The sequence below is a fragment of the Rhamphochromis sp. 'chilingali' genome (genome assembly GCF_963969265.1).
Source record: "Rhamphochromis sp. 'chilingali' genome assembly, chromosome: 17".
Lineage (NCBI taxonomy): Eukaryota > Metazoa > Chordata > Actinopteri > Cichliformes > Cichlidae > Rhamphochromis > Rhamphochromis sp. 'chilingali'.
Window position 1 is genome coordinate 30015546 of NC_137944.1, and position 15074 is coordinate 30030619.

The 15074-nt window shown below is 44.7% G+C and overlaps 1 protein-coding gene across 1 annotated transcript in view; it reads right to left on the reverse strand.

Annotated features, from left to right (window-relative positions):
- Positions 1 to 2573: 2573 nt before the first annotated feature.
- erf (Ets2 repressor factor) overlaps positions 2574 to 15074 on the reverse strand; it is a 45496-nt gene continuing 32995 nt past the window's right edge. The window contains exons 3-5 of the mRNA XM_080863462.1: positions 11125 to 11237; positions 7492 to 8396; positions 2574 to 7260 (exon numbers count right to left, since the gene is read on the reverse strand). Of these exons, the coding sequence (XP_080719588.1) occupies positions 6634 to 7260; positions 7492 to 8396; positions 11125 to 11237 (1645 nt within the window). The 3' untranslated portion in view covers positions 2574 to 6633. The remainder of the gene's footprint in view (positions 7261 to 7491; positions 8397 to 11124; positions 11238 to 15074) is intronic.

The window sequence follows — 15074 nt, forward strand, 5'->3', positions numbered from 1 at the left end:
TGAAAACATGAGGTGGGCGGATCACCGAGGTGTCATTTGGGACACGATTAGCATCATAATTATTAAAACTCTCAGGGCAGTCATGACTAATGCTGGCCATGTGCACTGCTGCTGCACTCATACTGAAATTTAATGGAAAAAAAAACATAAATGAAAAGCAATAAACAGGATGTTTGACTCATTCCTGTCATTGCACTAACGCCCTGGTTTCACCAGAATCCTAATTTAACATCTTGTCTTTGTTTTAAAGACCTTTCTGCACCTGAACTCACAAAAACACTGGTTTTAATCAGTGTTGCAGGCCTACAGCGAACAGAAGCGGGAATGTTTATCCATGGATGGCTTTCTTTCATAAAATGTGCAGAGACTTAGACGAGTACAAAGCACTTAACTTGCTGTTGACATCGGTTGAGTCACGAAGCGTTCAGAGGCTGCAGGTTGCTGAAAACAAAACGATCTGACTCAGTAATAGTTTGGCACACGTCAGCGAGTGAGTAAAAGCTGGCAAGCGGCTTCAAATTCTCCTCTTTTAACAGCCAATCAGGATGTCGCTAATGATTATATTCGTTATCTGTTCATTAATTATCTAGAAAATGTTAAAAGACCTGACTGTGAAGACGAATCAGACATTTTCTGTTATTCCAGCCGCTACATGTTCAAGTTTAACATCTGTTCAGAACAGCAGAGAAACATTTGCAGACCAGCTTTGAGCCCAGCAGAAACCTCCAGGGATGAAAAACAAAGCCCACGTGAAGAGCCTGACTGCAGTTCCTTTAATGGCCACCTGAGGCTCGTTACAAAAGTGAGTCAATCCAGGTAAACAGCAGAAGTAAACATGCTTACAGCTGACACAAGGGGAGGACTTGTTCTCTTTGAATAGTTTCTACCTCTGTAACATTTGCGCAGTTAGATTTTTTTAACTAGACCATTAGCAGCGAAATAACTAAGTGAAGCCTCTACTAAATTGGGATGCTGAAGCCTTTCGGACCATTTTAAATGGATTATTAGGGCCGGTGTCCTGCAGGTTTTAGACGTGTTCTTGATCCAACAGAGCTGATTTAAAAGGCTAAATTACTTCCTCAGCATGTCTTAAAATTCCTGGTAATGAACTAATCATTTGATTCAGGTGTGTTGACCCAGGGTGAGATCTAAAATCTGCAGGACTCCAGCCCTTGAGGCCTGGAGTTCCCCACCCCGGGCCTAAATGATTCCGATAACGCTTGGGAGAAAGTGCTGAGTATGACCCAAAGAACACCACCCCCACAGTCAAGCACAGAGGTGGAAGCATTACAGTTTGGCTTTATGTTTTTGTTAAGAGCACAAAACGACTTCACTGCATTTAGGGGCCATGTACTGTAAAATCTTCAACGAGAACCTCCTTCCCTCAGTACTGAAGATGGGCTGTGTTTGGATCTTCCAGCATGACTGTGACCCAAAGCATACCACCAAGGCAACAAAGGAGTGGCTGAAGAAGCACATTAAGGTCATGGAGTGTCCTAGCCAGTCTCCAGATCTCAATAGCATAGATGATCTTTATAAGGAACTGAATCATAGACATGTGCCCCTGAGAGGTGTTATAAGTTCTGTATCTGCACAATGTAAACTTTATCATCAGATAGTGAGCACGAGGCTTACCATCTAATGATGAAATTGTGGATGACTAGGTGCTAGCCATCTTCGTAGCGACTGTACGCTACAAAGCACAACACCAGACGAATTTATGTGCCACTGCAGCATGTCGGTTTTCTCAACCCTCCCTGAGCCTGGCTGTGCTGAAGGTTCCTTCCTGTTAAAAGGGCGTTCTTCCTTCCCACTGTTGCAAAGTGCTTGCGCAGTTTTTTGTTTTTTTTAACAATATAGTATAAAATGCCTTAGAATCACTGCTTTATCCCAACCTTAAAAAAAGGGGGCGGCAATCATAAAAATTTACACTCTACTACAGTAGCTTTGCATGATTCACAGTTTAAAATGATGCTTATTTGGACAACAGTGCAGCACCTCTGACAAAAGGAAGCACCGTCGGGCCACCTACTTCCTAAGCCTACTCCATGGATTGCCTGCCCCTTACCAAAATAGGGTTTTGGATATACTTTACATGAGCATCTACCACTCTAAATGTGTATTTTTACTGAAAATATTAGATAATGGTACAACAAACCAGGTATCTGGGTATATTTTACTCATCTACAGTCAAAATATCTACAAAAAATGTCAGTAAATTTAAAATTTTCCTGAATTCTAACTCCAGCTAACATCAAAGTCCGTAAACAAACTCCCCATTGTGTTTTCAAGTGGCAGAAACATGAAATAAAGACAGAAACTGACCTTTTTTTAATGAACCCTGATTATTATTTAATTACAAATGAAGATGAACAGATAGCAGTGAAACAGAAGTACATGTGGATCCTCCATGACATAAAAAAAAAAACAAGTCTCCGTCTGTCCTCTGGAGTGAGCGCTCACCGCTGAGGTGGACATGAGAGGAGAGACAGAGACCCGAGTGAAAACACAGGGGGAAACGTTGCAAATAATAAAATGGTTAAACAGTACAATGCTCTTTTTCTTACAGAGTCCTCCAAAAAAAAAAAAAAAAAAAAAAAAAGGGAAAATATATATACATATCATCATAAAATGAAAATGACTGTGTCTGACCCCCTCGCTGTAGAGCACGTGGGGGGGTTAATGTGACCCCGCTCCTGTCCACGGTAACACGGTTATAAAATCAGCGTAATTAAAAGAAAAATAATAAAAAATAAAGACTGCACTGAAGCCGACTAGTTACGGAAAGAGCGCAAACTCACAGAAAACCAGGAATTAATGGAGAAGAGGCCGGGTCGTGGCGAGAGGATACAATGCAATTTAAAAAAAATTATTAATGTTAATAAGATAATAATTACAAGAGTAACAGTAATACGTCTGAAATAATACAGAAGAAAAATGGTAAGAACAGCACTGATGAGGCTGAGGAGTGAAAATGTGAAGCTGGTGGGAAACTGTTATTCTGTTGTCAGGTAAGGCAGCACAGGTGTAACAGTTCGGGTGTTTTTATTTTCCTCTACCAGACTCGTGTTAACTGCTACATCTGTCCTTGAAGTTCCCTCAGAGTTTACGGTGTAGGTTTTTCCCCATCACTGTGACCTCTCTCTCTGACCAATCAAATTTAAGGAGGAGTGGGATTTAAGAGAGCAACACTGCTCGAGAGAAGAGCCCTGAAAATGAGGCCACAGGTGTTTCTGGTGCCAAAGGTGAGGCTGCTTTAAACAAATCAGGGGTGTCCTGGTGCACTGTGACACCTGTGAGAGCAAATCAAGCTCCAGGCAATCCCGCTAGGCTGTACGCAATGAATGGAGAAAGCCGGAGGTGCTCTGTCTTTAGGTAAATGTATGCATGTGAGCAGATATGCAGACTCTACGCTGTCAGGGTCCTTCATCAGAGCTGGTGGGATTTTTGCTCATCAACTTCAAAAGTGTGTCCAAAACACCCCTGTGGACACGTACCACGTGCCTGATGGAGACAGCTGATGATTGGTTTAGGACATGGATTTGAGACTGGAGCTGGTTGGACAAACAGGACTAAAACCTGCACCAAGACTCTGCAGACTGGGCTAAAAAGCTCTGTCTGTGTGTGTGTGTGTGTGTGTGTGTGTGTGTGTGTGTGTGTAAACGGCTTAACCATAGAAACCACACACACACAGACAAGAATGAGCGAGTCAGATTATGGGAAGTCCCTCTCTCTCTCTCCACTCTGCCCTGAGGTTTACTGATGCAGTTTCCTCGCTGCGTGTGATTGGCTGCAGTTTCTATGGCAGCGCCAAAAGACTGCGGAGGCGTCTGATGTCAGGTGTGATGTCATGTTTCCCTTTATTGTAGCCACAGTAAAGCCTCGCTAACCATCGTACTGTGTGTGTGTGTGTGTAGGCTTCAGATCAGCACAGACACACAAAGCTTCGAATCCTCAGTCAAAGTCCAGTCCTATCACAGCTGTGGCCCTGCTGACCTCATGTGGCGACATGAAGCTGAATACCTGTGCCGTCCAATCAGAAAGCGCCCTGAACACACGAGTCCGTTCCCCGCTCCCTGTTTTGCGACCTTCACCTCTTTTAAGCTGATTTTTAAGTTTGAGGCGGGTGGAGAGCGAGCAAACGGGAGGACAACCCCTCCTAAATTTGCCTTTCTTGCGACAGACTCCGTGTTGTGGTGGTTAAACTCCACCCAGCTGCCACTCCACGGGCATTAAAACAAACACACCAGATAACAGAGTCATAATGAGTTAACCCGGGTCAGGTTAAATCAGCAGGTCTCAAACTGTGGAACATGAAGTGGAACTAAAACGAACAAATTTGATGCCTGAAAGTTTGATAAGGGAAAAAACAACAACAAAAAAACGTGTGAGGTGTGAACTTTTAAGTTCGAGAACCACCGGGTTAAAAGTTCACTCCTTTCTCCAAGTCACACCCTCCGTCCCCTGAATACACAATAACTGCTTCCCCCCCGTTTTTTTGAACAATATAAATATAAAACTCTGATACCAGTGGCCTTTTGTCGCTGCAGCTCAACGGTCAAAGAGAAGGCAAGGGTGAGAAGGCAAAGGCTGAATTATAATGGTAATAATATGCCCATTAGAGTATATACACACACATCTTTACCATTAAAAATAGTAGGATTCTCCTGATTTGTATCAAATGACCATATTGAAATATAATATTTGAATTCAATATATATTTGAATAAAATATATATGTGTAGATTTACTTATTCTGTATCTTTTACAAAAGCAGAAGGCATGGTGGTACTCTGTGTGTGAGATAAAACATTAAGCCGGGGGTAGGTCAATAAAACTCGAGAAAAAAAAAAAAGGCACAATCTACCTGTTGTTCTTTAAAACGGGCACATTTCTGTTTAAAACTCTGAATAAAACGACATAAAAATGAGCTGTTATAGCAACATCTCAGTGAAGGTTTGCCTGAGTTAACCTTGATGCTCGACATTCATTTCATGGTTCCCGTTCTTGTTCGCCCACCCACCCCGCCGTTAGACGAATCGCTGCTTCTCAAATACAAAAACAAAACATCACGTGAACAGATTATATCCAAAACACAGAAAGCCCTCAGATCACTGCAAAAATGCCCTAAAATACTGTCCACGTCCTCAAGAGGCACAAACGTCCTTTGACAGAAGTCCTAAAAACAAATCAGGGGAATGCAGACGAGAGTTTTTAAATCAGACGCCATCAAACCTCCAAAAACCCCTCGGTGATTGTGCGAAGTCACGCAGGGACATAAAAAGCAGAGAAACCCTCTGTATCCTCGAGGTTAGTGCACCAGCTTTGGGTCCACAAACACACACACACACTTGTTTCTGTGGGAGTGTGTGTAATTACAGCCTTGCTAGTGGATGCTTCCTCATTTCCGCAACAACCGAAGAGAAAATTGGAGAGAAATATCCGCCGCTCTCTTCCCAGACCCGGATGCTTTTTGCTGTACAACGTCGAATTCATTTGCAAACAATCTTGTGCGACGGGTCAGGAAAACAGTCCTCTCCTTTTCAGCTTCGTTCATCTCTTGTCTGTACAGCGAACGAGCCGAGGACGAGGAGGCCCCTGAGTCCTGTGGTGTCCCCGCTGATTGCTGAGCTCTTTCTAATCACCTCAAGTCCGTAAGATCCTTCGGAGCGAGGTCGGCTCTTTTTTAGCTCGCAGCTCTCCGTCCTGTAAGGAACTGCAAGGTGACGGGTGCAGACAGAGAGGCACTTCTATAATCTCCATCAGGGCGGTTAAAAGTCTCTTTTTTCTTCCTTTTTTAAAATCAGGAACTGTCTGTTATGGTGAGTACAAAGGAGAGAGGGGAATTCTACTTTCTTACAACCTGGATCTTTGCACCCTTGTATTTTGTCTCAAAGTTCCAGAAGAAGGACCCATTAATCCCATCAAAGACGTAATCTGGGCACAGATGCGATGTGGGGGGAACCATGGCAGACCTTACTGGCACTGTGAGGGTGTGGAGGGATGGATGAGGCAGTGTGCAAATGGATATTAAAGAGCAGACGCCCTCTCTGCAGAACTCTAATGTTAAAAGAAATAGAAGTGGGCAAAAATCCATGTACAATCTAAGTTTGGTTATCTCTTAGTGTTCGAGTCACAGGAGAGACGGCGTCCACTGCATCTGGTGAGATGCGAGGCGTCTCGCCTTACTGTACATTAGAGGCAACCCAAGCTTTTACATACATCATAATGCCGAGCAGCTACCTGCTGACAGTACTGACCGCCAAAAGACGTGACGATGCGAAAACGGAAACAAAGCTGCCAAATTTTTCTCTCTATTTGAACATGTTGGTGTTTCATATGAAGGAAAATATTTTGTTCTGCAATTTAAGAAGTGTACGAGGAAAAAGAGACCAACGACTCCTCGAATTATTGCACAAAAACACACATTCCTGCATATGATACACACGCATGTTCACATAGAAGCTGAAGAGCTAAATCAAAGCGCATTAAACCTTTAAGCGTTTGTCTCCATTTTAGCATCAAACGAACTCTTGCGTCAAATCAAATCCTGCTACGTTTACTACTGCTGGCGAGGACCGACGAGACTATCCGAGGTCTTGTCTCCAAGTCAGATCCTGTGCACGCGTGGAGCTCAGCAGCCGGAGTTCTCCAGAGACAGCTGCGCTGTGGCCCTCTGCAGCTCCGAGCTCGCTCTGCGCTGGGTGGGAGGCGGCGGCAGCATTAGCCCCAAAATAACCCCCTCTCCTCGTCCTCCTCCGTTCTCCACCTCGCTTCCTCTTCTCTCCGCCTCCTCCTCGCCTTCAGCCCGCACTTTCTTGTCCTCTGCCTCGTCCCTCTCTCCGTCCGCCTCCATCTTCTGGTCTTTGCTCCAGCGGCGCTTGAAGCGAAGTTTCAGCGGGATGCAGCGCGTGCCTCCGGGGCTGATGGGAGCTGCTTGGCTCCCCGGCTCGCTCTTCAGACTGATCAGAGGGAAGGCCAGGCCACCACCCCCACCGATAGGAGGCGTGGCGGGGGTCTTGAAGACCTCATCGTCGGGGTCATCGTCGGGGTTATTGTTCTGAGGAAGAGGAGCAGAGGGGCTGCTGCTGTTTCCGTTAGCCTGGTGATGGTTGTTTAGCTGATGGTGATTGTTGTGGCCAGCTGTCGGTGTGAAGATATCGCCTTCATTGTCCTCATCGTTATGATTCTTTTCATCTTCCTCACTGATGTCGGTCACCTCTACATCTTCTTCTGACTCTATGTCTGAAATGGGCTCCACCTGGAGAGAAAGAATTTCTTAAATATATTTCTGGTGACACATTAAACAGTTTGTTTGAACTAAATGACATAAAGCTGTAATGTGACCCAGCTGAAGAAGATATTTCAGAGATATTTGTAACTTTTGTGGATTTGCCGGGCTGAAATTTCTGGACACAAAGTTGCACCTTCAGTCTTATGAGATGTGATGCAAACTCAGTTTTGGCTCATGCACGTGTGCTTGGAGACTCACCTTGATATTAGGCGGCCCTCTGCTCAGCAGAGAATTGGTCATCTGACTGGACCCTGTAAACGAGGAGGACTGGCTGGAAGAGGAGGAGGAAGAAGCGGCCATTGAGCTTCCCGCTTCCCTCTGCTTGCGTCCGAGCGGAGGTGGCTGCAGCTTGAACTTGAATGGCGATGGATGCTGGTGTCCTTCCTCTCCGCCTCCGGGCTGCTGACTGAGGGAATGAGAGAGCGGCATGGGTGGGCCGTGGAGGTGATGTGCAGTGGCCGGTTTCTCGGGGGTGGGGCGGTGGGGCTGTGGGATGACGATATTGGGGTAGTGGAGGAATGCTCGGGGGCTGAGGTGGTAGTTGTAGACGGACTGGGTATGAGCCTGTAGGTAGTGCTTCATGTCCTCCGGGTTGAAGGAGAAGTGGGAGCCCAACATGGGGGACGACATGGAGGGGGACGGGGTGTAAGAGAGGTGAGGGGTGGGGGTCATAGACAGGGCTGGGGAGAGAGTTGGGGCCAGCAGACCTCCAGAGCCGGGTAGGGGTGAGATGGGGAATGGGGACAGAGGCTCTGGGTGGACTCTGGGAGCAGGTCTGGGGAGCCCAGGATTTGGGGCTCCACCGTAGACCCTGAACAGAGACTCATGAGGCATGCGGGGGGGAAGGAGACTCCTGAAAGCTCTCTCAGGACCCCCAACCCTGTCCTCTGCACCCACAGCCTCCTCCAGCTCAGAGTTGGTGGAGGTGCCGTCGCTGCAGTCGCTCACGGAGCCGCGGGCCATGCGGCGGCCCACGCTGCTGAACATTCCCGGGCTGCGCAGCTCCTCTGTGGATGAGAGGACCTCGGATGGTGTGGAGGGGGGAAAACGGAAGTGGGTGCCTCCGGACGGCACGGGCGGAGCACTCTGGGGGACTCCTCGGCCTGTGAGGAAGCAAAAATCAAACAGATGTCACCAAGTTTTACATATACATCCTTTCGTCTGTGAACTGGATTAAAAATAAGAGCGAATGCCAGAATAAGATCTTAGCAGGTGAGCTACAGAAACAGGCCATGTTCGAGCTTTCATGTAAATAATGTGCTTTAAAAAACCTCTGAATTTCACTGGAAGCTGGTGAATGGATGCACAGGAGTAATATGAAAGCACTGTGGACTATCTGAAGACAGTTTTCCCAATCCTCCCTGGGCCTAAGTTACCTCAGTCTAGCTCGCAAAACACTGGCTGAAACATCGAGCTGACTTATTTTAGATTTTTACATTTCTAAAATTTCCACAAACTACCCTCTGAACCTGAAGAGAATGGGAAAAGTCACTAATGACAGGAGGTTTTATTTTAACCAGAGGGTCACAGGCGCACACACACAAAAAAACAGCGGGTTACACACTAAGCCACAAGTTCCCTTCTCCTTCGCTCCCCCTCCTCCTCTCCCTCTCCTCGCCAGGGAGACTGTGGCACGGCAATAAATTCTTGGCATCCGAGCACGTGCCAGAATTAAATATTGGAAAAGTTGCTCTTACTGCCATCACAAACATGGGTTGGGCTCTTCTGTTTTTTTTTTCCCCTCCAGAGCTGCTGAGTGAGGTTTCTGAGCACATCTGCCATGTGTGTCAGCGATGACGAGCGCAGAGAGAAAAACTGCATGCGTGCATGTATGTTCGCCGCGTCTGTGCTCACCAATCGATCCAGATTGACGTGGGCGTGCGTGCAACCGTCGCATGAAACCATCATATCACAACATGTCAGTGTGTGGGCCACATCACACGGAGGCTATAATTAAAGTTTCGTGCTGCACTTATGTCACCCCAGGATCTAACGCTCCATATGGGCTGTGTTTACACTGGGTGGCCGGGACCAGAACGAGAGTCGGCTTCGAGACCGGGGCGAAGCTGGGACGTGGCACACTCAGGCGTGCGCGCACAAATTTTACACGCTGTACGTTTCACTAGGATGGCATCCAGCTCAGACTAAAAGAAAAAAAAATTAAATTAAATTCAGTGAACGTCATCTGTAACCAAGGCAGGGTGGATTAGTACGTTCGAGTCTTTACCTACAATATTTGTCTTTGGCGAGTAAATTAGTGAGGCCCCCCACCGCACAGACTGGAAACTTTCTCAGACAATAATATTTGAATGTCTGTTATATACACTCTTTTGGGCTTTGTTGGCTTTAAAAGCATTCTTTCTCCGATTTCAAACCAAAGTCAGGGCAATGAAAAGAAAAAGATTTAGATTTGCAGTAGAATATAATCTTCTGTTCATGGCAAACGCGTTGCTGGTATCTTTACTGAGAAATAAGAGAAAAATCGACACCTAAAAACTGTTTTGTATAAAAAAAACAACAAAAAACTATGCGAGTCATATTTCGCAGTAGCTGTCAGAAGGTGAGCCAACAAGCCACGTTTATTTAAATCACAGACACTTGAAAACTATTTTTAATAACACTCTTAAACATGCCCCATGTTCAGCTTGAGCCCTTTATCTTTATATGTCACTAAATAAATGGAAATTATCTCTGTTTTCAGTATTCTGAGCACCCAAAATCCTGCTTAAGGGCCCGGAGTATAAATTGAGATAAAATCCAGATAACTACGTGAGCTAACCAAGCTCAGACGAGATGAGCTGAGCATCCATGAGTCTACGAGAAGAGCAGATATTCACTGACATGATACCTGCTGAACCCTCAAGGTTGTCGCCAAATTAACCAACAGGTAAGGATAACATCCTACTACATAAACAAGGTGCAGAGACTGCAACACGAGGTGGTGTCAGTGAAGTGTTAGAAGGGGTGCTGGGGCAGCCTGTGAGCGCGAAAATGTGCCGGATGCAGGAATTGTAGCAGGTCTCAGCACCACATTCGCAAGCTCTACAACACAGTGATGAACTCAGCTAGTCGCTGATTGCTGTAAACCTGTCAGAGCGGAGGCTCGGTGGGAGCAAACACCGCCTCCCCGGGAGCTGCAGTTTCTTTTGCCACGTCAAAAACACGTTAATGCCCAACTGCTCCTGCAAAACTTAAGAATTTCGCCTCCTGCCATCAAGTAAAGTTCATTTATTGGAAATTCCTGCTGCAGCAGCTGAGAAAGCATGTGTACAAGAAAAGAGCACATGTAGGGATGCACAGCTAGGATAATAACATAGTAATAATTAATCTGATCGATTATGGTAATTTAATTATTTAACAGGATTATCAGCTTAAATTATCAAAACATGATGAGAATTTTTAAGTTTAAGTAGAAATCCAAAAAAAAAAAAAAAAAGGAAAAGAAAAAGAAAAAGAAAAAAAGAAAACAAGGGGAAAAAAGGAGGTGGAGCTGGTGGGGAAAGAGGCCATCAGGTAGGGATTTATTCCCAGACTAGCGTGTGTTTTAAGACTAAAGTTCACCTCGTAAAGTGTCTCCAACCTCCCACAGCCCCCACCTTGACTGAAAATCACTTTTTTGTGGTGCTAATGAAAGACGTTTTGGCTTTCCACCAAAATAAAAAAGTTTTTCAAAGCTCGCTTTACTCAAAACGTAAAATGCTTTTTTTCTTATCAGATGGGAAAAATATAACATCACTTCAGTTAAGCCCGGTAACAGACTCCTTACATGTGGACCTGCTGAGCCAGGAACAACCCTGTGGTTGAATTAAAAGTGATGTGATGTGTACGTACCAGAGCCCATGTCGATGAAGGGGTAATTGACCAGCACTAGCTTGTTGAAGTTGAACTTGTAGGTGAATCTCTTCCCTTTGGTCTTGTGTAGGATCCTCTTGTTGTAGTAGTATCTGAAGAGAGAATGACAAAAAACAATGTTATGTCCCAGCACGCTAACATATCTTAAGTAACATGTAGTAAAACTTTGATTGTGGCCGCTTTTGTTGTAGTCTCGCATTTAAAGGAGTGTGAAAGCACGGATAAGCACAGCGCTGAGCTGCCACAGAACGATAAGACACCAGTGATAACTCACTCGTTAGCCAACATGTTTGCCTGTATATCAGAAACACTAAGTCTGCAGCCCCTTTGTGGATATTAAAACCAAATCAAAGCTCAGCTGTCTTCTAGAAGTTGTGCATAGTGGTGTAAAATGAGCGGAAAGATGTTGAGAGTCATTACAAGATTTTCAGCTCTTAAAATAAGGAGAGAAAAAAACTACAGGAACATAAAACACGAACAGCCGCTGCATTCAACCTCAGGGTCACAAACAGGCTTTCAACTTACCAAGACTTTCATGTTCAATGTTGATTTTCATGCTTAATGTTACAGAATTGGTGTTTTTGGCCATGTTAAATCAAACCGACAAACAATAAGCCCAATGTGTGGCTGTTCAGAGCCCTCCCTGCGTCGTAGCTTTACACTGCTCAGTGTACAGCAGACAATTAAACAAGCTGTTCGCAGTTAAATTCCAGCTCTCTCTGGGATTACTTAAGGAAGTGAGACAGCCGTTCAGACTCCGTCTTACCCAGGCGGCTCCATTAGTAAGGCTGTATTAGTCATCGTCAATACACACAGCGATGCAGAGGAGTGAATAGCGAGCTCTGAAAGACGATAAAATGGCTCCCTGTGACTCACCGATAGCCTCGGGAACAAACTACATTCATATTTCTTTACAAAAAACTTGGGCATCAGTGTCTCTCATTCAGCTGTGACCGGTCACTTCAATGTGAGAAATCTAAGAAGCTGTTCATCATTATCGGAGGCATCATGTGCAGATGAGCTCAGTGGTTACATATTAAGAGAGAAATATGGATTTCTGTGAATACAGAGCTAAAAATAAGCCTCTTAGTGTTAATAAATTGTATTGAGCTGCTCTCCGGCGTCGGAGGTGGCTGAATATAAAACGCTACGAGTATTTTGCTTGTGTGCCTGCCTCTAATGCGGCCATTGATCCATATATAACCGTTCACGTAGAAAGATCAATAGTTTATTTGTGGACAAATAACATGCATACATAACCCAAGAGCCAAACACGTGCAGTTGAAACAGCCGGAATACGTTTATATTAACTGTGCAGTGATGTAACTGCAAAGTGAAATATTCTTCCAATCAATGAGTCACGCTGCAAGTGACAGAAAGCCAATAATCATGGATGTAATATTAGTGGTAATAATGAAGCTGCTCCTGTGTGAGCATTAGTCAGAGGAGTCTGGAACAAGTGAGAACAACCGTGAGTGAAACAGGAGCTCACCCAGCCCCTCAGCGACTCAATGAGTGGAGGGCCTCTTCTGACAGCCGACTGCTACGCACGCCCACGCAGATGTAACGCAGACACACACACACACAGCACTACAGGCAGATATACAACAGGCACAAAGGCTCAAACATACGACGCAGGCAGAAAACAGGCAAGCCAACAACAAAAACTACCGACATGCACAGCAAACTAGAGGGAAAACAGAAAAAGGTGAAAAACAAGGGACACCACCTTTCAACGCTCAGGTTTTATGTATCAGGACATCTTTAAAAAAATCTAAGATAAATGTGTGACACATCATTTTAGGTTTTCTAAATCCCGTTGGGTTTGTGTAAGGATAAAAATCTATAGAGAAATCATGTGAATTAGGGAGCAGCTGAAAGAAGCTTTTTCTGTCAGTTTACTTTGACGGAGCTGCCAAACGACGGCTCATTTCCACACAGCTTTACTGTCCTTTATGCATCACAGTAACTTAACAATAAAAGGTGTTAAGAAGAAATACTTTAGTTAGTGCTTTGGGTGCACACGCCTCTCAGGGTGCGACTAGGCAATGAATCAGTATTACCTTTCTTCTACTCGTTGGCCATTTAATAAATCAAATTACGTATTAAACCTCTGTAAATTAAACCTTGCGTTAAGAAAAACAAAGATTTTGGTGGACGCCTCAATCTTTTGTGCAAGCCTTCAGCCTCACAACAATAAAGTTTTTTTATTTCCTTCCTCCTTCTGTAAAGTAGCTGATTTGAAATATGAAGTCAAATCACAATCAAATGGCATCTACTGCTATTTGTTTCCACACTTGAGAACTATGTAGAGGTGAAAAATTAACAGGAGCGTGCAGGCAAAACCCAGTGCAAACAAAAAAGGTGGAAAAACTCATAACAAATCAGTACACACACACACACACACACACACACACACACACACACACACACACACACACACACACAGCATTGAATGGCAGGATCTGTGTGTGGGTCTTAATAATATCAGGGCTGTGCGTGCTGTGAAAGCTGGTGGACATAATGTTCGCTGACATGATAAATGGAAGGCACTTTGAACAAATCGGGGAAAAGGGCAGGCACATATGTGTGAAAGAAACACGCATACACAATCTCAAACAGCACCGAGTCAACATGGGGCAGCCAGTCTCACATCGTGGGGCCCCGGTTCTCTCGAGGCCTCGTGGTCTTTGAACTTCCTTCAAACAAACTAGAAAGGACTTTGGACCGTACAGACGCGACTTCTCTGCAGCGAACGCACATGCAGATATGAAGGAGCCCAAAAACACATACGCTCGATAACACGCACCGAATGAAGAAACGTTCATGTGTGTACCGGCGCGTGTTTGCTTCAAAAGGCGGCGAGAAGCATCAATCAAAGATGAAGAGGACTTTCTTCTGACGACGTCAGAATTAATTAACAGCTCGTTGTTAAAAAGGTTTAGAAAACCACAGAAAAGGCATTCACAGCAGAGCCTGGCTCCAGCTGCTCCTTGATGTGAAACACTGAGAGCAGGGAGAAAGTAACTGCTGAGATATCAAACTGACTGTTAATATACTGTTAATTCTCTGTGGCTTAGTTCCTTCGTGGGGATAAGAGCCCTGTAATGCCCACACTCACATTTGGTCTGTTTTTGTGTATTAGCAACAAGTTTAATAAGTTTCAGTTCACAGAGGACATCAAAGGGGCTCCCAGTTTATCACCCAGTGGTTTCAGACTGAACTTAAAGGACAATGCTGCCAAATATTTCCTGATGTGTTGTCACTTCAGATGGTTTTTCCTCTATGCTCAAAATAGGTCTTTGCAGGGGGTAACAGCACACATGGGCACCATTGGCCTGCACAGAGTTAAGGCAATGAGTCTGCTGCTTTACTTAGCAGTTGTTAGTGCGTTCTGTTATTTTGGGCCATTTGGTAAACAGAATGGCTTCATTTACTCATAAAACCTAACTTTAAAAAAAGAATATACAGTTTGGTGACTTGACTTTGATGCAACCACACTTTCACCAAAAACTGCTAGTACTGATTGTCTTTTAAACATGTTAAGCTTGAAATGCTCCTACAGTGGGGATTAAAATCCGAGCCTTTATGATGTACAATGACTTCTTAGTGATGGATTTGTTGTGTATTTGGCTGCAAGTGGTTGAATCTCTCTTAATTTCCAAGCTCAGTGGTAGCCAACTAGTTAGTCCCAGCCTCTCTCATTATGTCTTCCCTAATGCCTGGCTCAATGGCCTCATCATTGAATCTTTAGAGAGGATCTTGTCTTCGAGTTGGGGTTACAAACTCTTCAGGACAGTGCAATAACAAGAACTATCAGAAGGTGGAAATGTGGACATTTCAGAAGCGTAACATTTTGTCTGCTCCAAGTCTTTTATTTTGAAAACTGACCGGACTCTCTGCCGTTCCTGGGTGTGACTTCCTGTACT